This window comes from Carcharhinus amblyrhynchos, chromosome 7, assembly GCF_965287045.1.
Source record: "Carcharhinus amblyrhynchos chromosome 7, sCarAmb.v2.hapA, whole genome shotgun sequence".
In the NCBI taxonomy this organism is placed as follows: domain Eukaryota; kingdom Metazoa; phylum Chordata; class Chondrichthyes; order Carcharhiniformes; family Carcharhinidae; genus Carcharhinus; species Carcharhinus amblyrhynchos.
The window spans coordinates 78,834,579-78,859,195 of NC_137330.1; the positions used below are offsets into that span (position 1 = coordinate 78,834,579).

At 42.5% G+C, this 24,617-nt stretch overlaps 1 protein-coding gene across 1 annotated transcript; it reads right to left on the bottom strand.

Moving 5' to 3' along the window:
* Window positions 1–319: 319 nt before the first annotated feature.
* Window positions 320–14,373, bottom strand: ndufaf4 (NADH:ubiquinone oxidoreductase complex assembly factor 4). Its single transcript, XM_080192647.1, has 3 exons — window positions 14,128–14,373; window positions 3,893–3,987; window positions 320–1,950 (listed from the first exon to the last, which is right to left on the bottom strand). Exons 1-3 carry the CDS (start codon window positions 14,261–14,263, stop codon window positions 1,651–1,653), a joined length of 531 nt encoding a protein of 176 aa, XP_080048773.1. The 5' UTR covers window positions 14,264–14,373; the 3' UTR covers window positions 320–1,650.
* Window positions 14,374–24,617: the final 10,244 nt, after the last annotated feature.

Consider the following 24,617-nt stretch of genomic DNA (forward strand, 5'->3'; position numbering starts at 1 on the left):
ACCATGTATGTTAAACCGGTAAGGAAACAAGGCTACGGTACAGTAAGCTGCTCTAGAAATTTACAACTGACTTCCAACATTAGTTATATACTTTCCACCATATTTGCAAACCTGAAAAACTCAGGTGAAAAGTTTTAGATTCACAGCCAAAATGTAGTTTCTTTAGCATACAACCTAGTTTTAAAAAATTAGTGAAATTGTGCTTGTCAAATGACCGTAGTTACATCAGTCATGCATCTTCACGTTCAAATTTTCATCTTTGTCAAACCGCTCCCTCTACTGGTTATCTTGTATGACAATTTGGTCAGTGACTGCAACGTAGAATTTGAAAATTTGAAATCACAGAAATATTTAATAGCACGGTTTGAACAAATTAGACATATTAGTCCAAAAGATAAGTGCAATTTGATTCATTTCCACCACCGCACCCCCCCGCAACACTCCCCAAACACACAATTAACAGTGCAGCTAAATGTGACACAAGGGAAAAAGTTAAATTTACATAGCAACTTTCATGACCTAAAGATACTTCTCAACAAATAATTGACTTTAGAAAGATTGCAACGTAGGGAAAGAAGGCAGGCAATTTGTGCATATGGCCAATGAGCAATGAGTTAAAGAACCACAGCAATGTTGACTAAGGGACAAGTGTTACTCAGAAGACTGGAGAAATTCAAATTTCTCTGGATAGTACTGTTTTTAATGTCAACCCAAGAGGGTAAACGGAAATTGAGCTTATCATTTCATCTATAAAACAATATCTCCAACAATGCAACATTCGCTCAGTATTACACTAAAGTGCCAGACTGCATTACGTACTCAAGCCTCTGAAGTGGGTCTTGAACACATAGCCATTTCCCTCAAGAGGCAAGTAATTTACCTGCATTTATCAATCCGAGGAAACAAACATACTAAAGCATCAACGCTACAAGAAATTGGAACGACCTGAGAGAGGCACTGATGAATAGAGAGGAGAATGAAACCATAGCCTCAATGAAACTTTATCTCAAATATTTTGCAGACAAAGCATTTTAACTGTATCAGTGCATCCAAGGTTAAAGTACATTCACAAGCTTGGAGGAAACAAAAAAATATATTTGCACTTTACTTATTTTATATTAACAGGACCAAAAAGAGAAAACTCCCTCAAGATATATTACATTGAGGTAACCAATTTGTTGGCCAAGGATTAAGTGAATACAATATTACATAGCAAGAGGCCTTTACTGAAACCAGGCAGTGAGTCATCAGTATAAAGCGTGAATTGGAACTCAGTTGCTAACATGTACTAGAAACTGGAAAATACAGTTAGCCACAACAAGCTGGCTAGAGTGGTTGCACATTTCCAAGATTATGTGTTTGTGAGTTTTAATGTGACAAACAGATTGCAACTGGACACTCGGTACAGTATGAACAGTTAACAAGCGAAAGACTACACTGCAATGATGATAAGCTATTATATCCAGTGTACAGCTTTGTGGTCTTGCTCTAATTCACCCACAGGTCTCAGTAGAGTCTAATGCTTCTCGACACAACATCCATACTGTTCCCATAACATCAACACATTGAAAATCTTAAATATTGTAAAGGTATCAAACTCATTTACTAGCAAGAATTTAAAACTGAATAGTCTGGAAGTGTTCATATTTGCTAACTTGCAATTAGACGTTCCTTATCATCGTGTTTTGGAGGTAGAACTTTTATTTCAAATGGTTTGAAAAACTCCAACAGTCCTTTAACATCTTTAACATCTAAACTGTAATCTTCAGCTATTTTGTCAACTGTCCATACTTGGGGCTGGAGCTTGTGGTTGTTGAGGATTACAAGAGCCTCCGGTATGCTCAGCTTGCCTTTGGGAACCTTTGTAATGTTGAATAGGTCATAACTCATGGTCGAATTCAGAAGTCTGTGCTCCTGCAGCTGCTTGGATGTTTCAGCAGTTATAAGTCTCTGGAAAAGTGAAATAATAACAATAAAATATCTAAGACAACAGTAATTATAAAGGAACGATGTTTTACAAAATTAGTTTTCAGGAACGATGTATTACAAAACTAAAAGTTGTTGCAGCATATCTGCAAACAACTCAATTTGTAACTGAGAGGAAACAGAGATGACCTCTCTAAACATCCATAACTCATCTGCATAATGGGCATAGAGGTAGAAGAGAAGGAGTATATAGAGACAACCATTACTGGTGAGATATTAGGCACATTGCACAAAGCCACATTTACAAATAGTTAAGTTCATTTCAATTGTTTAATTTGGTAAATTAGTCTATTCACTTCCCACAGGGCTGTTGCATTAAGACTTTCAGTACACGTTGCCATGTGATCTTCCCTTGCCCAGATGTGTAATTTTTATGAGGGATCATTGCATTTGCAATGATTGTTAAGCTTGGGGTCCATTTTTTTCAGTTGATTTACACACATTGTCAAGTACTGTGATGAAGAACTAGCATATTGATTCCTGCACTTTATTTCTGCCATGCAGCTTTGCAAATAAAGACAAAGATTTTCTTACATAAACTCCCAACCTATTGATATTAAAGCAGCTAGCTGCTACACAATCATGAAAGGAAAGGACAACTGCAGCAGTATAATCTGTTAACAAGATTTAATTACTTTTTCTGGATGCATTAATTACGCCCATTAATGCTGTGGCAGGGTGAAGTGTACACATTTTTTATTCGTTGCAGGTTAGGCCATCTTTTATTGCCCACACTGCCAGTGAGAAGGTGGTAGTGAGCTGCCTTCTTGAACCGCTGCAGTCCACGTGTTGTAGAAACACCAATGCTGTGAGGAAGGGTGTTCAAGGACTTTGACCCAGTGACAACGAAGGAATAGCGATATATTTCCAAGTCAAGATGGTGGGTGGCTTGCAGGGGAATGTCCAGGTGACGGTGCTCCCATGTGTCTCAGCCTTTGTCCCATCAGATGGTAGTGGTCGTGGGTTTGGAAAGTGATGACTAAGAAGCCTATGAATTCCTACAGTGCACCTTATAGATGGTACACACTGCTGCCACTGTATGTCAGTGGTTGATGTTTAAGATGGTGGGTGCGATGCTAATGAGCTGCTTTGTCTACTCCCAAACATCTTTATAAACTTCCTACTGAAATTGTCACTGACAGCTAAGCACTGTTCCCCTTCTGGGAGATATAGCAGCGAAAGCTTGGCACTTGCTAATTTAATTACTCCAGAATTGAATCGAGTGGATTGGGAATCTAACGTGCTTCCAAATCTGATCCACTGTACTTAGCGCTACATGAAATAAATTAAAAGGTGGTGTTACTGTAAGAGATTCTCTTGGATATTTTGTTGATTTGAAAAACATCCATTCATTTCCCTACGCTGAAAAGCCTTTTCATCTGCAGAAGACCTCTAACCCATTGCTAATAAGATGCAAAGTCAATAAGGGAGGCAACTAAAGTAGGTCAGTCAAACAATGCCTGCATCTGCTACTGACATCCAGAAAAAAAAGGAACAAAGAACTCCTATTGGATTGGCAAGCCTTTGAAAGAGAAAAAAATTAGTACTTCAAATTTTGTTTTAAATTGTCAAAACAGATTGGAGATTAAAGAACTGCAGGAGAGATCTGGAAAAAAGGTGTCCCTTGACACCACTAAGAATCCAAATATCAGGTAGTTTCAATGGAGAGAACAGGAAGAGGAAAATGATAGAAATTCCACAATAAGCACAAAAGCTGAATTTCATCACATTGAAGGGTCTTTAAGCAATGTAGGCACATTTGAACGGTAATGCTCATTTTATTCACTGATGCTAGAAACAAAGGACCAGGAGGAAAATCAGTCAGCAAAACACAAGACATATGAAAGTTTTATCTGCAGCGATTCAGCATATTTTCAGCAAGAGCGCATCTATAACAAATACTTACTTTTGCAGGAATATCCTTTGAATCAACATATACATCTTTGAGTAAAGACACAAGTTCTTCATTCTTGTTGTGAACGTCACGGGCTTCGGGAAGGTCTGTAAAAGAACATTATAATTTAATTGCACGATTCTGACTGAAAGATGCAGCCTGACACCAACTCAGCACAAAAAAAGCCAAGAAAATCTGTCTTATCATGGATCATATTTCTGAACCAGTAACTTAATCAAACAGGCACAATGCAAGAAGTGATTACAATATATCTCAAATTTGGTCCAACAGCTCCCTGCTAATTTCTCGACAACTGGCTTTTTAATTTACTTCAGCATTAGGGTAAATGTGTCAATATTAACCCGCATACAAGCAAAGAAATTTTCAAACTCGTCACTGAAATAGAGTCAGATACATTTTCCCTTTCTTGGCCTATCTGCAGCAACTCCACGGGAAGCAGTTCAAAGAAGGCTTAGGAGAATAAAAGGTGACTTCATTGAAACACAAGATTCTCAGGGGTCTTGATAGTATGGACGTGGGAAGATGTAAAACTTAGGGTCGCTGTTTAAAAATAAGGGGTCGCCCATCAAAGACAGAGATAAGGATAATTTTTCTCACTCAGAGGGTTGAGTCTTTGGAGCTTTCTTTCTCAAATGGCAGTGGAAGCAGAGTTTTGAATATTTTTCAGGTCAAGCTAGGTAGATTCTTGACATATAAGAGGGCGAAAGGTGGGAAGTCGCAATCAGGTCAGCCACAATCTTGTTAAAAGACAGAGCAGACTCGATTTGCCAAGTGGCCTACTCCTCATTCAAACGTAAAGGAAGTTTCAAGCTCATTACTGAAGTAACTGGGATAGATCAACAGCACCTGAATAACTAGGCTGGATACAGAATTTTGTCCTTTTACAGAATATCTAATTAAGAATGAAATTATTTGGGGAGATGATGGCTTAGTGTTATTATCACTAGACTATTAATCCAGAAACTCAGCTAAAGTTCTGGGGACCAGGGTTCAAATCCCGCTACAGCAGCTGGTGGAATTTGAATTCAATAAAAGATATCTGGAATTAAGAATCCACTGATGATGATGAAACCATTGTCGATTGTTGGAAAAACCAATTTTGTTCACTAATGTCCTTTACAGAAGGAAATCTGTCCTTACCTAGTCTGACCTACATGTGACTCCAGAGCGACAACAATGTGGTTGACTCTCAACTGTCCTCTGAAATTTACTGGGTGAGACATTCAGTTCAAGAGCAACTAGAGAAGGAAATAAATGCTGGCCAGCCAGCAACACTCATGCCCCACAAATAAATAAAAATAATAAAAAAACGTACCTAAATAAATAGTTAAAAGTAACTAGCACTGATTTCTAAAGAGATGATCATGCTTGACAATCATCCTAGAACTCCTGAGTGACAGAGGTGGTATTTGTGGGAAATGCAGTGGATGTAGTGTGCATGGACTATATTGAAGCATAGGACAATGTACCACATGAAAGGGTTAAATTAAGTACAGCATTAGGGGTTGCATACCTAGGCCCAAATTAAAAATTTGTTAGAACTGATCAAATAGATATTTGGAAGTACGTAGAGAGTGGAAGATGTTTGGAATGTGCTGCCAGAGGAGGTGGTGGAAGCAGGCTCATTAGGAACATTTAAGAGGCATCTGAATGGGTTACATGAATAGGGAGGTAATAGAGAAATGTGGACTAAGAGCAGAAGGTTTTTTTTTAGTTAGGGCATCATGGTGAGCACAAGCTTGGTGAGTCGAAGGGCCTGTTCCTCTGCTGTATTTTCTTGGTAAGACTTTCTCTCAATCTGGCGAGTACCGAGTACTGGTGTTGCAAAGGTCTTGATTCTGAAGCCACTTCTTTTCACTGCCTATTTTGTAATCCATCAAAAGGCATTAATGAAGTGGCATTCTCCAATTCTCCCAGTCGCAAATCTCCAAAATATATTGGCATGCTTCAAGCTGGCTCAGGCACATTTGCAGCATGGAAGACAGTCACATACCCAAGGACATGCTGTATAGCAAGGTAGCCAAAACCAGCTGACCAGAAGGGCACCCAAAGATGTCCAATTTGAAGATACTTGAAGGCCCTAAACATACATTTCCACACCTGCAAGACATTTGCCAACCTGAGCGAAATGGCTAGGTCACTTGGGAGCTAGCAAGTGCCACCATGACAGTCAGTGGCTGCAACAGCGTGGCAAAACTGATAAGTGTCTGGTGCTGAAATCGGAGAACGGACAAATAAATTAGATAAAATTCAATTTCAGTACTCATTTCATCACATATTCTGAAGGGGCAGCACAGTGGCAAGCACAACGCCAGGTATCCAGATTCAATTCCAGCCTCGGATGACTATCAGAGTTTGCAGAGTCTGCACATTCTCCCAGTATCTGCATGGGTTTCCTGTGGGTAATCCGCTTTCTTCCCACGCTCCAAAGATGTGTAGATTAGGTGGATTGGTCATGCTATACTGTCCCTTATTGTTGGGGAGGTTAGTGGGGTAAACACAAAGAACAAAGAACATCCCAGCACGGGAAACAGGCCCTTCGGCCCAACGAGCCTGTGCCGCCACATCCTCCCACACCTACCCCGCCCTGTGTGTATGTGAGTGGAACCCCTAATGTAGCCAGATTCAGGGGAGAATAGAGTCAATTTGGTACACCAATCAGCCTAAGAGCACATCTTTGGGGTGTGGGAGGAAACCGGAGTGCCCGGAGGAAACCCACACAACCACAGGGAGAATGTGCAAACTCCCACAGACACAGGCCCAAATCCATGTACCTGCACAGCTAGCACTGATAGTCACTGAGCTGTTGCGGTGCCCATCTGCTGGTCCAGGATTAAGCACACACAACGACACGAAGTACTAGGCCACTCCCGGAACCTCCAAGAGCAGCCCACGCACGACCCACCGTATGCATGCCCCTCGTTTGACAACAAGGTGGACCGACCCTGTGGAATGAAAAGACAATACTTTAACATATAAAACTACATTTCCGGTGTCGTCCCAAGGCTCTGACCCTATTTAATACCCTCCACTATAACCCTCCATCCTTGCTTCGCTCATGTGTCTGTCTAAATAAACCTTAAACAAGTCCAACGTGCCTGCCTCCACCACCTTACTCGGTAGCGCGTTCCACACCCCCACGACCCTCTGCGTGAAAAACCTTGCTCTCATATCCAAATTATACTTCTCCCCCCTCACCCTTAGATTGTGATCTCTCGTAATTGTCCCCAATCTAGGGAAAAGCCTACCACTGTTTACCCTATCTATTCCCATCAGTATTTTATATACCTCTATCATATCACCCCTTAATCTCCATCTTTCTAAGGAGAAGAGCCCCAGTTTCTCCAACCTTTCCTCGTAACTCAGTCCTTCCATGCCAGGCAACATCCTGGTAAACCTCCTCTGCACCCTCTCCAGGGTCTCCATGTCCTTCCGGTAGTAAGGTGACCAGAACTGGACGCAGTACTCCAAACGCGGTCTAACCAACGTTCTGTACAACTAAAGCATTAGACAGCAGCTCTTATACTCTATACCCCTTCCTATAAAGGCTAGCATTCCATCAGCTTTCTTCACAACCTTCTCTACTTGTGTTGACACCTTCAGAGAGTTGTGCACCTGCATTCCCAGGTCCCTCTGTATCTCTATACTCTTAATCGGTCTACCTTTTATCACATAACTCCTCCCTGTATTATTCCTTCCAAAATGCATCACCTCGCATTTGTCAAGATTAAATTCCATCTGCCATCTATCTGCCCAATATACCAACCTATCTATATCCTGCTGTGTCACCTGACAGTCCTCCTCAGTATCTGCCAATCCTACCATCTTGGTGTCATCTGCAAATTTGCTGATCACACCACGTACACCCTCTTCCAAGTCGTTTATATATACTACAAAGAGGAGAGGTCCCACTACTGAGCCCTGCGGCACAACACTGGTGACTGGCCTCCAGCCAGAAAAGGTCCCCTCGACAACTACTCTGTCTCCTATTTCCCAGCCAGTTTTCATGGAGTCATGAGAATAGGGCCTGGGTGGAATTGCTGTGGATGCGGCTCGATGGTCTGAATGACCTCCTTCTGTACTGTAAGGATTCTATGAAAGAAGAAATAACAGTAATAACTGACAATTAGCCAGATGTTAGTGAAGATTAAAAGGATATGGGGATACAGGCTCATAAGACATTTAGCAGTGGGCGATAATGAAATGGCTGAGGCTTTAAATAAGTTTTTTGCCTCAGACTTCATGGAGGAGGACACAAATAGTTTGCCGGATATTAAAGATAGGAGGGTAGAAGATGAGGGCCTAAATGCGATTACTATCACTAGAGACGTAGTGCTTGATAAACTAATGGGACTGAAGGTGGACAAGTCCCCAGGACCGGATGGAAGGCATTCTAGGGTTCTGAAAGAAATGGCAGAAGTGATAGTGGATGCCTTAGTAATTATTTATCAAAATTCGCTGGACTCCAGGGAAGTGCCAGAAGATTGGAAAACGGCTAATGTTACGCCGCTGTTTAAAAAAGGTAGCAGACGAAAGGCAGGGAATTAAAGGCCAGTTAGTTTAATGTCTGTAGTTAGAAAAATGCTAGAATACAACATAAGAACATAAGAAATAGGAGCACGAGTAGGCCATCTAGCCCTTCGAGCCTGCCCCGCCATTCAATAAGATCATGGCTGATCTGTCGTGGCTCAGTTCCACATTCCCGCCCTCTCCCCATAACCCTTAATCCCCTCTCTTATCAAAAACCCATCAACGCCCGTCTTAAAAATATTTAGCGAGGTAGCCTCCACCACTTCAACGGGCAGAGAATTCCAGAGATTCACCACCCTTTGAGTGAAGAAGTTCTTTCTCAACTCCGTTCTAAACCGCACCCCCCTTTATCTTGAGGCTGTGCCCCCTAGTCCTACTGTCCTTTCTGAGCAGGAAGAGTCTCTCCACCTCTATCCTATCCATCCCATTCATCATCTTATATGTCTCAATGAGATCTCCCCTCATTCTTCTAAACTCTAACGAGTACAAGCCTAGTTTATTCAGCCTCTCCTCATAGCTCAACCCCCTCAACTCTGGTATCAGCCTAGTAAACCTCCTCTGCACTCCCCCTAAGGCCAAAATATCCTTGCGTAAGTACGGCACCCAAAACTGCACACAGTACTCCAGCTGCGGCCTCACCAATGCCCTATACAGCCGCAGCAAGACCTCCCTACTTTTATATTCAATCCCCCTCGCTATGAAGGCCAGCATCCCATTCGCCTTCCTGACCACCTGCTGCACCTGCAAGCTGGGTTTTTGCGACTCATGCACAAGGACCCCCGAGGTCCCTCTGCACCGTCACCTGCTGCAGTTTTTCGCCATGTAAGTAATAATCCTTCCTACCATTCTTCCTACCAAAGTGGACCACCTCGCACTTGCCAACACTAAATTCCATTTGCCATTTCCTGGCCCATTCGCCCAGCCTATCTAGATCCTTCTGTAGACTCTCCACACCCTCCGCGCAATTTGCCGTTCCACCAATCTTGGTGTCATCAGCAAATTTTGACACCATACACTTGGTTCCCTCCTCCAGATCATCTATATAAATGGTAAATAGCTGAGGCCCCAGCACCGACCCCTGGGGCACTCCACTAGTCAAAGAACAAATAGCGAGGCACCTAGAAAAGAATGGTTTGATCGAGCAGACGCAGCACGGATTCGTAAAGGGGAAGTCATGTTAGACTAATTTATTGGATTTCTGTGAGGATGTGACTAGTGCGGTAGACAGGGGGGAACTGGTGGATGTGGTGTTTTTAGATTTCCAAAAGGTGTTTGATAAGGTGCCTCACAAAAGGTTGCTACAGAAGGTTGGGGTGCATGGAGTTGGGGGTAAGGTGTTAGCGTGGATAGAGGATTGGCTGTCTAATAGGGAGCAAAATGTTGGTATCAATGGGTGCTATTCTGGTTGGCGGTTGGTGACTGGTGGAGTGCTGCAGGGATCGGTGCTGGGGCCTCAGCTATTTACCATTTATATAGATGATCTGGAAGAGGGGGCTGAGTGTAGGGTGACGAAATTTGCTGATGACACGAAGAAGAATGGAAAAGCAAATTGCGTGGAGGGCATGGAAAGTCTGCAGAGAGATCAGGATAGGCTGAGCGAGAGGGCAAGGACCTGGCAGATGGAGTACAACGTTAGCAAGTGTTACGTATCCACTTTGGTAGAAATAATAGTGGGAGGGATTATTATTTAAAAGGCGAAAAGCTGCAGTATGCTACGGTGCAGAGGGACCTGGGGGTCCTTGTGCACGAGTCGCAAAAACCCAGTCTGCAGGCGCAGCAAGATACCAAGAAGGCGAATAGAATGCTGGCCTTTATAGCGAGGGGGATAGAATATAAAAGTAGGGAGGTCTTGCAACTGTACAGGGTACTGGTGAGGCCGCAGCTGGAGTACTGTGTGCAGTTTTGGTCGCCACACTTGCGCAAGGATATATTGGCCTTGGAGGGAGTGCAGAGGAGGTTCACTAGGCTGATTCCGGAGATGAGGGGGTTGGACTATGAAGAGAGACTAAATAGACTGGGTCTGTACTCATTGGAGTTTAGAAGGATGAGGGAGGATCGTAGAGACATATAAGATAATTATGGGGATGGATAGGGTAGAGGTAGAGAGATTCTTCCCGCTGAGAAAGGATAGCAGGACTAGAGGGCACAGCCTCAAGATAAGGGGGGGGTGCAGTTTAGATCAGAGTTGAGGAGGAACTTCTTCATTCAAAGGGTGGTGAATCTCTGGAATTCTCTGCCCGTTGAAATGGTGGAGACTACTTCGCTGAATATATTTAAGTCACGGGTAGATAGGTTTCTGATAGACAGGGGAATTAAGGGTTACGGGGACAAAGCAGGAAAGTGGAACTGATCCTCTTCAGATCAGCCATGATCTTATTGAATGGCGGGGCAGGCTTGAAGGGCTAGATGGCCTACTCCTGCTCCTACTTCTTATGTTCTTAAAGGCAGCACCTCAGGTTAAGAAGACTTTTTTAAAGATACTGACATTGAAAAGGATGATGTCTGGAATGGGCATATTTGAATAAAACGGAAGGTTTGAAAGCTTGTAGCTTTGTGTTAGCACAATGTAAACACTGAGGCAATATGATGGCTCTTGGTCTAGCAACTCCCAAGAGTACTCAGTATTTATAGAACTTGAATTTCCCTCTGTCTATTCCACCATATGTTTCGGCTGCTACTCCAAACCAGAGCTGATCATTCATTCCCCTTTAGGTAGTTCAACTTTGCACAATGTCACAAGGTACTGCACAGGAGCGCAATTAAACAATGTTAAAATCACTATATAACTGCAAATTGATGCTGCTGATATGCTAGAGATTTTTTACAATCACAAAAGGATGGGGTAGGATCGATGCAAGTAGATTATCTCTGGTAATTGAAGGACTCAGATTGAGAGTCACAGATGAAAGATAAATTGCAGGGGATTTAGGCTAAATCTAAAGAAACTCTTCACACAGTTGAGAGGCTACAGAATTCACTTTCAGAAATAGCAGTTAGCAAAAGTAATATCCAAGACTGGATTAAGTAAATAGGTTAAAGAAAAAGAGGTTGCAGAGACCTAGCAACAAGGCAGGCAAACGTAATCAGAATTGTGTGCTTGTAGGTAGAGTAAACATCGACATCTACACGCTGTTGTAAGATTGATGTAGTTCTATATATTAAAAGCTGGTCCATGAACAGGGCTGAGAAAGTGTCAACTGGTACAACAACAATTGATGTGTGTGTCCAATCACAGTGAAGCGACAGTCAACAAATCAAGTTGAACAAACACACACTAAAAAAAATTAAACATACAAACTGAGAAATCAATTCTTCAGATGTCTAGACACTACACTCTAAGTACTGCACCCAGAATTCATCAAAAAGGCACAAGGAACAGTTAAAGAAACTATCAAAAGACTGATTCTTAGAATCAAGGAATTGAAATATTGGGAAAAAAATTGAAGAAACTCTAGACTTGTCTTCAAAGAATATGACTTTCTTTGACAGAAATATCATTTATGTATTCCATAGACAAAGTATAAATCAATTAATTCATTGCAACATGGGTTTTAAAATGCAGTTCTAAGTTGAACAGTACCACAAAAACAAGTCACAAGGGCATTCAGTGGAGTGCATACTCCTGACAATTTTTTAAACTTCACATTATTACAATTAGGCAACTCTTCCTCAAAGCTTTTTGTTGCTTGGCTGAGCTCTGTAACTATAAAAAGTGAAAAAGAAACAGATTTATTCCAAGATTCCACCTCACTGAGAAAGCTTCAGGCCAATCCACCAATAACCTGCTCTGAAAATTCTGCTCACATTTTGACAGCTGAGACAATTCACATCATTCCAAAACAACAACATCCTAAATAATACAACCCACAAAAATTGCCCAATGTTACCAAATCCTTTTAAAAAATGCCAGAATCTGGATCCAGGTCTGCGCCTTTTCCAAAAACTAATCAGGTTGTCCTTGGGCTATACTCTAACTTTATACCTAGCCTTGTCAAGATCCCTCAGTTTTTGAGATATATGGTTTACAAATAGGGCAACAGGGGCAAAACATTGGCCCAATTCTTCTGAGGAATGGTAATAATTGTCAGATTGCTACTATGTCAAAAAATTTCCCTGACCTAATGCTGCTCCAAATTTCTACTGGGGTCTTCTGAAGCCAGCTCTCCCAGAAAAATGGAGTGCAGCATCCCACCTAGAAATCCATTGAATCTTAGTAGGGTCAGAGAAAGACAAGCCCCTACGCCCCTCTTTTTCAGCACTAGCTGCCTTCTGGCAAATTTAAATACCAAGGTTGAAGGCGAGTGAAGGGATGAGGTGGGGAGTCAGGTCAGGAAGTATTTGTGTTGAAAGGAGAGTTGGGGAAATTGTGGGTGCACGATTGGGAGGGCCAATTTTGTAATGACCCAGGATTTCACCTAGGTTTTAACTGGTCCAACATTTTCTTAGTAACTATTTAGGCATGTACGGAGGAACTGTCCAAATCTAACTCAGAGTCAGAGACATTCAGAGCACATGAGGCAGCAGGGAAATGGCCCATTGGAAGTTGAACTTTCCCACATGATTTCTAAGTTGGGACTTTCATGGTTTCACAGAATCCTTACAGTGCAGAAAGAGGTCACTTGGCCAATCAAGCCAGGCCCTATCCCCATAACCTTACATATTTACCCCGCTAATCGCCCTGACACTAAGGGGCAAACGAGCATGGCCAATCCATCTATCCTGCACATCTTTGGTGTATGGGAGGAAACCGGAGCACCCAGAGGAAACCCCGCAAACACGTGGAGAATGTGCCAACTCCACACAGTCAAAGACTGGAAATGAACTCAGGTCCCTGGCGCTGAGAATCAGCAGCACTAACCACGGAGGCACCTCGCCACCCATTTCCTGACATGCATCTTTAGTTTGGCCCATTGCCAGGGAATTACACCTGGTCTGGTTCAGCCGGAAAATGGCTGGGTGAGGAATTAACGGAAGGAAGTGAAGGCTGTGTTGGGAGCTGAAGATTACAGCTCTCATTTTCATGATGTGACAATTGCACAAATTGTGATTTATCAGAATTTATATTGAAAAGCAACCTGAAAGTACGCAGTCATGGGATCAGGATGGGCAGCAGGCAATCTGCAAAAAAGCTGCAACTCCAGTAACATCACCATCCAAGATATATGACCTGGAAACATGCATTACTGCACTGTTATCATGGTGTAATTTTAATTTCATTTTCAGCATGGTAATTGTGTCTAGGAGTGATCACAGCAGTTGCTAAGGTCAGTCCTCACTGTGTTCACAATTTACAATTAACGGGAAGTAGAATCTCCCGTACGGATTAAACCAGATACCTATTTAGGTTTATTTTGAGGCCAGAGGAAAAAGATGCTGCACATCAAACATTACACGGATTTTAACTTCATAAAAATAAATCACAGGAACCATACTACATAAAATTGGTCTTCCTAGTTACATTGTATGGTTTGAAAAAAGAATTAAAGCCAGGTTAGGCTGATGGTAGTCACACAACCTCCAGATCACCTTGACCTCCCCAGCTTCAAACAAACTAACTCGGTTTGCAAAACAAATACTCTCTTAAGTTTTGGAAACTGGAAAAAACTGCACAGAAGGGAGAGAGAGAGAGAGAGGAAAGGGGACGGCCGGGTTTGACTGGAAGTTTCGGCCCAGCGGTCGTTAACTGCAGTCCTCACCGCTGAGCTGCTGCTGGATCAGCGCCTGGCTGCCCGGGTGCCGCGGGGCGCTCGACGGCTTCTGCTTGCCGATCTCCACGTGCACCCTGTTCTCCAGGTTGAAGTTCCGTATCGCCCGTGTCAAACGCGCCCCCATTGTTACATCTTTCCCGAGCCTCCGGACGACGTTCCAAAGACCAGCTCCAGTCCGGGACCAGCGTTCTAAACAACCACCCCGACTCCCCGGCTTTCCCAGGCAGTCCGCGCGGCTCTGTCAGACCAAAGACTCTCCCCACCATGCGAAAGATAAAACATCCGAGCTGAAAATACATGTCTCAGGAAGAGCCACCGCCGCCTACTGACAACCAGGGGCAGGAGGAATTGGCTTGTAAATTGAGAGATTGAGCGGGTGGTTTTAGGTGACAATGCTCAGAAGACTTGATTAAAATATTGTCCAAGCTCAATTCGCATTCAGTATCATTTCCCTCTCTGTATAATCTGTAGTTATGGAGTACCTTTAAAGTAGAAAACATCACAAGACTGTTCACAGAGATGATAAAGAATATTCATTTCTGCAAATTCGGAAGGCAGTTAAATGAAAGTTCCGCTTCAACTTGGCTCATGTTTGTAAATCATTGACTCCTTTCTACAGGGTCATAAAAGCAGCAGAGTGTTAACTGACTTTCCTTTTTATATTTTTCTTTAAACAAAATTGATTCGTGATTCAAACGAAGTCTGACAATTTGAAACAAGATATTCAACATCTGTATTTATAAATATAAGCTGTGAATTCACTTGCAATTGTACAGTTAAACAAAACAAATGATGTAAACTTTTCTTTTGTAATCCTTCACCCCTTCACTTCTCACCTAGATTAATCAAATAGATGGCCTGGTGGCATTATCACTACAACGAACAAAGAACAGTGCAGCTCAGGAAACAGGCCCTTTGGCCCTCCAAGCCTGTGCCGTGCATTGGTCCAACTAGACCATTCGTTTGTATCCCTCCATTCCCACACTGCTCCAAGTAATTCTTAAACAATGCTAGCGTGTCTGCCTCCACCACCCTACTTGGCAGTGCATTCCAGGTCCCCACCACCGTCTGCGTTAAAAAACGTCCCTCTGATATCGGAGTTATACCTCGTCCCTCTCACCTTGAGCCCATGACCCCTCGTGATCGTCACCTCCGACCTGGGAAAAAGCTTCCCACTATTCACCCTATCTATACCCTTCATAATTTTGAACACCTCTATTAGGTCTGCCCTCATTCTCCGTCTTTCCAAGGAGAACAACCCCAGTCTACCCAACCTCTCCTCATAGCTAAGTCTACCCAATATCTCCTCATAACTAATGTTTAGTTAAGTCTAGTTAATAACTAGACTTCAGCTAATGTTTTTTGGCTCTACCATCAGCAGATGGTAGAATTTGAATTCAATCAAAAATATCTGGAATGAAGAATCTACTGATGACCACGAAATCGTTGTCGATTGTTGGAAAATCTCATCTGGTTCACTAATGTTCTTTCGAGAGGGAAATCTGCTATCCTTACTTAGTCTGGCCTATGTGTAACTCCAGAGCCACAGTAATGTGGTTGACTCTCAAGTGCCCTCGGGCAACTAGGAATAGATAATAGATGTTGGCCAGCTAGTGATGTCCATGTCCCACGAATAAATGTAGGCTGATGCTTCATAGCATCATCCAAAAACACAATGGGTGGAATTTTATGGTCACTCAAGCAAGACCAGAAATTCCCACCCGAGGTCAATGGATATTTCCGTTGTCCAGTCCTCATCCGCTCCAATTCTGCGATGGGTGGGATGGTAAAATTGCGGTGAATGTTCCTTTCCACATTGTAAGATGAGGTAAATCCACCTTTTAATGGACGTTAATCCAATATGTGGAATTTGTATAAAACTGGCTGAAATACAGACAAGCTTAAAATTCTATGCTTGAAAACACATGGATATAAAATGGCTGCAAAATGGCATCAAGATATCGACAGACAAAGAGATACACAGCCTTATCAAATCCATCTAGGAGTTGCTTGAGCAGACAAAGGACGATGAGTCATGGCAAAACCAGCCTGCTAGTTATACAAAAATTGGCACTGCTAGATCTGGCTAATAATGCCACCCATTACAATATCTGTAGACAATACACATTATAGACTGTTTAGCAACATCTGTAATCAGAGAAAAAAGCTGACGTTTCAAGTCCAGATAACCCTTTGTCAAAGCTTTGACAACGGTCGTCTGGACCCAAAATATCAGCTCTTTTTTCTCTTTACAGATGCTGCCAGACCTGCTGAGATTTTCCAGCATTTTCTCTTTTGGTTTCAGATTTCAACATCCACAGTAATTTGCTTTTTTACACATTATAGACTCCAAGTTGTCTGTGAAATCCAACAAAGGTTTGGGCCCAGGCTATGTCTTCTAAAACCATCTCGATGGGAAAGCAACCTACACCTCCTGAGAACCAGGGCGGCACGGTAGCACAGTGATTAGCACTGCTGCTTCACAGCTCCAGGGACCTGGGTTCGATTTCCAGCTTGGGTCACTGTCTGTGTGGAGTTTGCACATTCTCCTCATGTCTGCATGGGTTTCCTCTGGGTACTCTGGTTTCCTCCCACAGTCCAAAGATGTGTGAGTTAGATTGTTTGGCTGCGCTAAAATTGCCCTTCCTGTCCTGAGATGTGTAGTTAGAGGGATTAGTGGGTAAATATGTAGGGATATAGGGGTAGGGCCTGGGTGGGATTGTGGTCGGTGCAGACTTGATGGGCCGAATGGCCTCTTTCTGTACTGTAGGGTTTTTATGAATGATCAAAACCATTTCGCACCTCATCACCTCCAAGCACTCATCAAAATTCAATCAAGCCTTGAGAGAAGCCTGCCAGAAATTCAAAGGCTGCATCTTTTTAAAATTGGATAAAGACAAAGGATACGTGACTCTTTTAACCAGAGCACAAGGGTGGTTCACTTCTCCACAACTACAGTCAAGGACTCTTCTCCAGCCAGAACAAACCAACTTTGACTGAGCCGCAGCCTTGTTCCTTATCAGCTCCATCAGCTGAAGAGACTCTAAAATTACTCCTCAAACACCAAAGAAAGAAATTCAGCAAGTATTTACCAGCAAATGACCACCAGGCAGTGGCTCTGACTTCCATAATTATGAAGTGCTTTGAAAGGCTCGTCATGGCACGAATCAATTCCAGCCTCCCCGGCTACTTGGTTCCACTATAGTTTGCCTACTGCTGCGACAGGTCCACAGCAGACGCCATCTCCCTAGCCCTGCACTCAACCTTGGAACGCTTAGATAACAAGGACAGCTATGTCAGACTCCTACTTCTCAGCCCCCCACTATACACCTTATACACCTATGATTGTGTGGCCAAATTCCCCTCCAATTCAACTTTTCAGTTTGATGATGACACCACTGTAGTAGGTCGGATCTCAAACAATGATGAGACAGAGTACAGGAATGAGATAGAGAATCTGATGAACTGATGTGGTAACAATAATTTCCCCCTCAAAGTCAACAAAACAAAGGAGATTGTCGTCGACTTCAGGAAGCGTAAAAGAGAACGTACCCTACATAAATGGGGACGGAGTAGAAAGGGTCAAGAGCTTCAAGTTTTTAGGCGTCCAGATCACCAACAACCTGTCCTGGTCCCTCCATGCCGACACTATAGTTAAGAAAGCTCATCAACACCTCTACTTTTTCAGGAGACGAAGGAAGTTTTGCATGTCAGCTACGACTCTCACCAACTTTTACAGATGCACTATAGAAAGCATTACTTTTGGTTGTATCACAGCTTGGTATGGCACCTACTCTACGAGACCACAAGGAACTACAAAAGATTGTGAATGTAGCCTAATCCATCATGCAAACCAGCCTCCCATCCATTGACTCTGTCTACGCTTTCCATTGCCTCGGCAAAGCAGCCAGCATAATTAAGGATATTGTCTCTTCCACCTTCTTCCTTTGGGAGAAAGATACAAAAGTCTGAGGTCACATACCAACCGATTCAAGAACAGCTTCTTCCCTGCTGCAGTCAGACTTTTGAATGGATTTACCTTGCACAAAGTTGATCTTTCTCTACACCCTAGCTATGACTGCAACACTACATTCTGCACTCTCTCGCTTTCTTCTGTATGAATGGTATGTTTTGTCTGTAAAACACACAAGAAACGATACTTTTCACTGTATGATATTATTAAATCAAATCAAATCAAATTAAAGATCCAAGACACAAGAAACCATATTATCGGATACAACCCCAGACTGAAGGCCTGAGTTGCGCAGCAAAGATTTTTATATCAATCTCCACACATGACCAAGGGCCATCATCCTTGAAGACAAGATGACCCGCCCTGACCTTTTCTTAAAGTCAGCACTGCCACTTTGTCTCCAGAAATCCCCAATTAGCCAAGTGTTGAGCAACAGTGGTTGGGGGAATTGTCTAAAATTGTGTAAACCTAAAAATGTCCGTTGTGTCATTGTAGTCTCTTCCTTCCTTGGCATAGCAACTGGTTGTGTATGCTCATTGACAGGTCTGGTTAACTTCGTTCCTTCCTGAATAAAATTTGGCCGTTAGTGTTACCCACTCATCTCTCTGTTCATTCTGGTGGATCACAGAGCTAGAACATAATTCTAAAGTCTAAAACTGTAGGGTTTCGGGTGGCTCAAAAACACTGACTCAGCAGGTTCACTGGTCAGGCATAAATAGTGGCTCAGTTTCTTTCTCCTGCGAAGTCGTCCCAGTGTGACAGTTCTGTTGTTTCCTTCACCTGCAGGAGAGACACACACATCCAAGAGAGGTAGTGGAGACAACCACATGTGGAGTAAAAGACCCCCTACAACATGAACGGTGAGGACAGCCAGCTCTACCTCATCAAAACCTCTCTCAATCTCTTTGCTGTCTCTAAATTGTTGGTTCCTTGTAGTAGTTCTTGTGGTGTGGGTGTCACTAGCAGGGCTAGCATTTATTGCCTAACCCAGGCAGTGGGTGACATTTTCGAACCGCTGCAGCCAGTGTGGTATAGGTACACCACAGTGTTGTTAAAGAGGGAGTTCCACATTTTGACCAAGTGACAGTGAAGAAATGGCAAACTAGTTCCAAGTCAGAATGGTCTGTGGCTTGAAGGGGAACTTGCAGGTGGTGGTGTTCCCATATATCTGCTGCCCTTCTCGATGGTAGAAGTTGCAGATTGGAAAGGTGCTGTTGAAGGAGGTTGGAAGAGTTATTGCTGTGCATCTTGTTGATGGTACACACTGCTGCCAAAAAACACTGATGGTAGAGGGAATGGATGCTTCAGGTGGTGGTGCCATTCACCAAAGCAGGCTGCTTTGTCTTAGATGGTGTCCAGCTTCTTGAGTATTTTGCAACTGCACTCATCCAGACAAATGGAGAGTATTCCATCACACTCCTCATCTGTGACTTGTGACAATTGGTGGACAGACTTTTGGAAGTAAGCAGATAAGTTATTTGCCTCAAAATTCCTAGCCTCCGACTTGCTCTTGTAGCCAACATATATACAGCTGTTCCAGTTCAGTTTCGTGTCAGTGGGAGCTTCTCGGATGTTGATGTAAATGCGTTGGAAGCAGTTTGAGAGTGTTTACTTGATTCAATGATAGCAATGACATTGAATATTAAGGACAGGTGATTATATTCTCTCTTATTAAAGATGGTTACCGTCTGGCACTTGTGTGGTGCAAATGTAACTTGCCACTTATCAGCCCAAGCTTTAATCTTAGAATCATAGAATCCCTACAGTGCAGAGGAGGCCATTCAGCCCATTGAGTCTGCACCGATAACAGTCTCACCTAGGCCCTATTTCCGTAACCCCATATATTTACCCTGCTAATCCCTCTAACCTATGCATCCTGGGATGTTGTCCAGATCCTGCTGATATGGACATGGACTGCTTTGGTGTTTGAGGAGTTGCAAATGTTGCTGAACATTGTGTAATCATCAGCAAACATCCTCATTTTGGATCTTATGAGAGAGGGAGGGTTGTTTATGTAGCAGGTGAAGTTATTTGGGCCCTAGATACTATGCTGAGGAAATTCTGCAGTGATGCCCAGGGACTGAGATGATTGACCTTCGCCACAACCATTTTACTTTTGTGCTCCAATCAATGGAAAATTCAACCTACCCCTTCCCCCACCATCTCCCATTGACCTCAATAACCAGGGCTTTTTGATGTTACACTCAATCAAATATGGAACATGAACTGAATATTGGTGAACAGGTTTTCTTCTGAGCAAATGTGACTTGATAGTTCTCTTAAGAACACCTCTGTTGTTTTCATGATGATTGACAGTAGACTATTGGAACAGTAGTTGGCTGGCTTGAATTTGTCCTGCATTTTGTGAATAGGACAATTTTCCACAATGTCAGGTAATTTCCAAAGTTGTAGCAATACTGGAACAGATTAACTAAGGGAACAACTAGTTCTTGATCACAAGTCTTCAGTGGTAAGTCAGAAGTGGTAGAGGCGGACACGCTGGGATCGTTTAAGACTTATCTGGATAGCCACATGAACAGACTGGTAATGGAGGGATACAAACGAATAGTCTATTTGGAAGCATGAGCAGTGTAGGCTTGGAGGGCCGAAAGACCTGTTTCCTGTGCTGTATTGTTCTTTGTTCTTTAGTACTACAGCGGGAGGTTGACAGGGCCCATTGCCTTTTCTGTGTTGCTTGTCTGACATCTCATACTGGATAAGCAGAAATTTCCTCTAACAAAATCTTGGGAATGTTGAAACCATTGTTTCCTCTTCCCCCTCAGCAAATACCACTGCCTTACTATGTACTATCCGAATGGAATGATGGCCTTTATAGCGAGGGGGATAGAATATAAAAGCAGGGAGGTCTTGCTGCAACTGTACAAGGCACTGGTGAGGCCGCAGCTGGAGTTCTGTGTGCAGTTTTGGTTGCTGCACTTGCGCAAGGATATTTTGGCCTTGGAGAGAGTGCAGAGGAGGTTCACTAGGCTGATACCGGAGATGAGGGGGTTGGACTATGAAGAGAGATTAAATAGACTGGGTCTGTACTCGTTGGAGTTTAGAAGGGTGAGGGGGGATCTTATAGAGACGTATAAGATAATGAAAGGGATGGATAAGGTAGAGGTAGAGAGATTCTTCCTGCTTAGAAAGGATAGCAGGATTAGAGGGCACAGCCTCAAGATGGGGGGGGGGTTCAGTTTAGATCGGAGTTGAGGAGGAATTTCTTCACTCAAAGGGTGGTGAATCTCTGGAATTCTCTGCCCATTGAAGTGGTGGAGGCCACCTCGCTAAATATATTTAAGTCACGGGTAGATAGGTTTTTGGTTGACAAGGGAATTAAGGGTTATGGGGAGAAAGCGGGAAAGTGGAACTGATCCACTTCAGATCAGCTATGATCTTATTGAATGGCGGGGCAGGCTCGAAGGGCTAGATGGCCTACTCCTGCTCCTATTTCTTATGTTCTTATGTACTATCCCTCTTTCCAGCAACTATCTGAGGCTTACTGTATTTGGTGTGTGAGTTGAGCTTCCAAGACACATCTCAACTGTGAATAAAACCATTTATTTCCACCTCTCTTTCCCACCAACTCTGCTCCTCTGCCGTTAGCTGTGAAAGCTAAACTCTGGAAGTCCCTCCCTAGTCCTCTACACTCCTCTGACTCTCTTCCCTCATTTAAGATGCTTCTTAAAATCTACCTCCTTTACAAAACTTTTTTCCTTGAGAGTCATTACAGCACAGAAGAGGCCATTTGGAGTAATTGACTCAGTTCCTTTCCTCCACTGTGTCTCTGTTGCCTGTAAATTTATTGTTCTCGAGTGCCCAACCATTTTCCTTTTGAAATCATTAAATGCCTGTGTTTCCATCACCCTTGTAGGCAGTCAGTTCTAGGTCATTACCACTCACTGTGTAGAATCTTCAAATTTCCCCCTCAATCTCATGCCTCAAATCTTAAATCTGTGGCTCTTAGTCCTTGAAAACATCAGCAAATGGCAACATCTTTGTCTACCTTATCCAAACCTGTCATAATCTTGTACATCTCTATCAAATCTCTGCTCAGCCTCCTTTACTCCAAGGAGAACAACCTCAGCTTCTCTAACCTAATCCTGTAGTTAAAATCTCCCATCCCTGGATTAATTCTGCTTCCCTAGTACTTCTTTTTGTGATTTGGTATTAAATTTGGTTTGATAATGTGACAGTGAAGTGCCTCGGGATGTTTTACTACTGACAGAAACTGGTGAGGTAGTGGAGATGTCACTGAATTTGTGAGTCAGATTCAGGCTGATTCCATGGGTTCAAGTCCCACTGTGCAACTGGTAGAATTTAAATTCAATTAATAAAATTTGGAATACAAAGCTAGTCACCATAATGGTGACCATGAAACTGTCATTGATTGTGACTAAAAATCCAACTGGTCCACCAATGCCCTCTAGAGAGGGAAGCCTGCCATCCTTACCTGGTCTGACCCAACTTGAAGTCATTGACTTTTAACTGCCCTCTGAAATGGCCTAGCGAGCCATTCAGGTCAAAGGACCATTAGGGATGAATGAAACACAACTGTGGCCTTGCCAGCAATGCACACATCCCATGAATGAATGAATAAATTTTTAAAACTATGCTAAAGGTGCGATATAAATGCAATTCATTACTGATGCAGATTCTTACATGGCACTCAGGTTTAGCACTGTCATAAGTGGGGATTTTTATACTTACATGGGCAGTTTTGTCAATGAAGAGTGAATAATTCTGTGGACTCATTTTTTTTCCTTTGAATGAGTAATTTATTTTTGTAAAATCAGGGTCACTGTCAGAATGCTGCATCTCAACATTACTCACATCTCATGGAGCAATTAGTAAATGATCTGTAGTTTACTATCTTCATCAGTTAGACACTGCTGATTCAATTGAGCTTCTACATGCTATTAGAAACTTATATTACATTATGGTTAGCTATAAAATAGTTCAACACAATGCAAAAATGGGACATCTAGATATGTGTTTTTATCTGAAGGTGACAAGGACAAAACAAAGCAGCTCGGTCACTGTAGCTCATTTCATTACATGTACGGTCAGAAGTCAGATATCTGCCCTACTTTTGCAAAAACGGACAAAAAAATTATAAAACCTTAAGGAATGTGATTGAGATAGACAAATTTATAATTATGATTTTATTGGCTTTGATTTCTGAGGAATTATGGTTCACATACACACAGTATTATTCTTGTCTTCATGAAATATCTTGTGAGGCAATGAAGACCTCACCCAGAATATTTTTATCAAATATAGACATATATACCAGCCTCCCATCTATTGACTCTGTCTATACTTCCCATTGCCTCGGCAAAGCAGCCAGCATAATTAAAGACCCCATGCACCCCTGACATTTTCTCTTCCACCTTCTTCCTTCGGGAAAAAGGTATAAACGTCCAAGGTCATGTACCAACCAACTCAAGAACAGCTTCTTCCCTGCCGCTGTCAGACTTTTGAATGGACTTATCTTGCATTAAGTTGATCTTTCTCTACACCCTAGTTATAACTGTAACACCACATTCTGCACTCTCTTATTTCCTTCTCTATGAACAGTATGTTTTGTCTGTATAGCATGCAAGACACAATACTTTTCACTGTATGTTAATACATGTGACAATACTAAATCAAATCAAATCAAATCAGTTATCCTCATTGCTACTTCTAAAATTTTATAAACTGGACAAAGACATTTTAAAATGGCTAAGCTATGTCTGTCTGTGACCCTTGAACAAAAAGAGTTCCCAAGGCAGTATCACAGAAATTTGCACCTTGTTATATGTGAAGAGGCACTAATCACCCCTTGTGCATTGCAGAGGTCAAGCACAAAGAGAACTACACAAAGACCAGTTACATTTTATTAGCCAGGCTGGCCTGATCATTTGTTAGGACAAAGGGCTACATAACCTTCCTCTCAAGTCTTAATGGTTGGAACATTTGACCATCTTGGGGACCTTGACAGGGGATACACTTCTTTGTCAAAGTCACTACAATGATGTCAGAATTATGTGATATGGCCCTTTAGCTTGTCTAACCAGCAATATTGCCTTACTATAATACAAAATTAAGTCTATCATTTTTCCATCTAACTAGCAGCAATACGGGAAAAGAGCTCTGTCCAGATTGAATAAGTGGCCCCAACAATGCTGTCTCTACTGGAATTTCGGTACTATCGCCTGCAAGGCTAATTCTCCACTCTCATCATGCGAATTGTGAAAGAAAAGTGAAGTGTGAGTTAGTTTTCAGCCTACTGACATCTATGAAGGATAACCTCATTAGACTTTGATTGTAGACTCTGGAATCCACGCAAAACACTGTTCCTTTTCAGTGGTTGTTGTAATGTAAATCTTTTTCTCTATCCCTCTTTTTCTGTATGAATGTGAAAAGGCTACACTGCAACCCCCTCCTACGTTTTGCAAATAAATTAACCCTTTGAGTTCATCTTATCACAAATTTTCTGTGCAGTCAATAATAGAAATTG

What these genes read in the sequence shown, in the direction of transcription:
- ndufaf4 (XM_080192647.1), bottom strand. Translation starts at nt 14,263, where the DNA reads ATGGGGGCGCGTTTGACACGGGCGATACGGAACTTCAACCTGGAGAAC. An exon ending in GATCCAGCAGCAGCTCAGCG is followed by an intron (nt 3,988 to 14,127) that starts GTGAGGACTGCA and finishes GTTCTTTTACAG; the next exon opens with ACCTTCCCGAAGCCCGTGAC. An exon ending in CAAAGGATATTCCTGCAAAA is followed by an intron (nt 1,951 to 3,892) that starts GTAAGTATTTGT and finishes TCACTTTTCCAG; the next exon opens with AGACTTATAACTGCTGAAAC.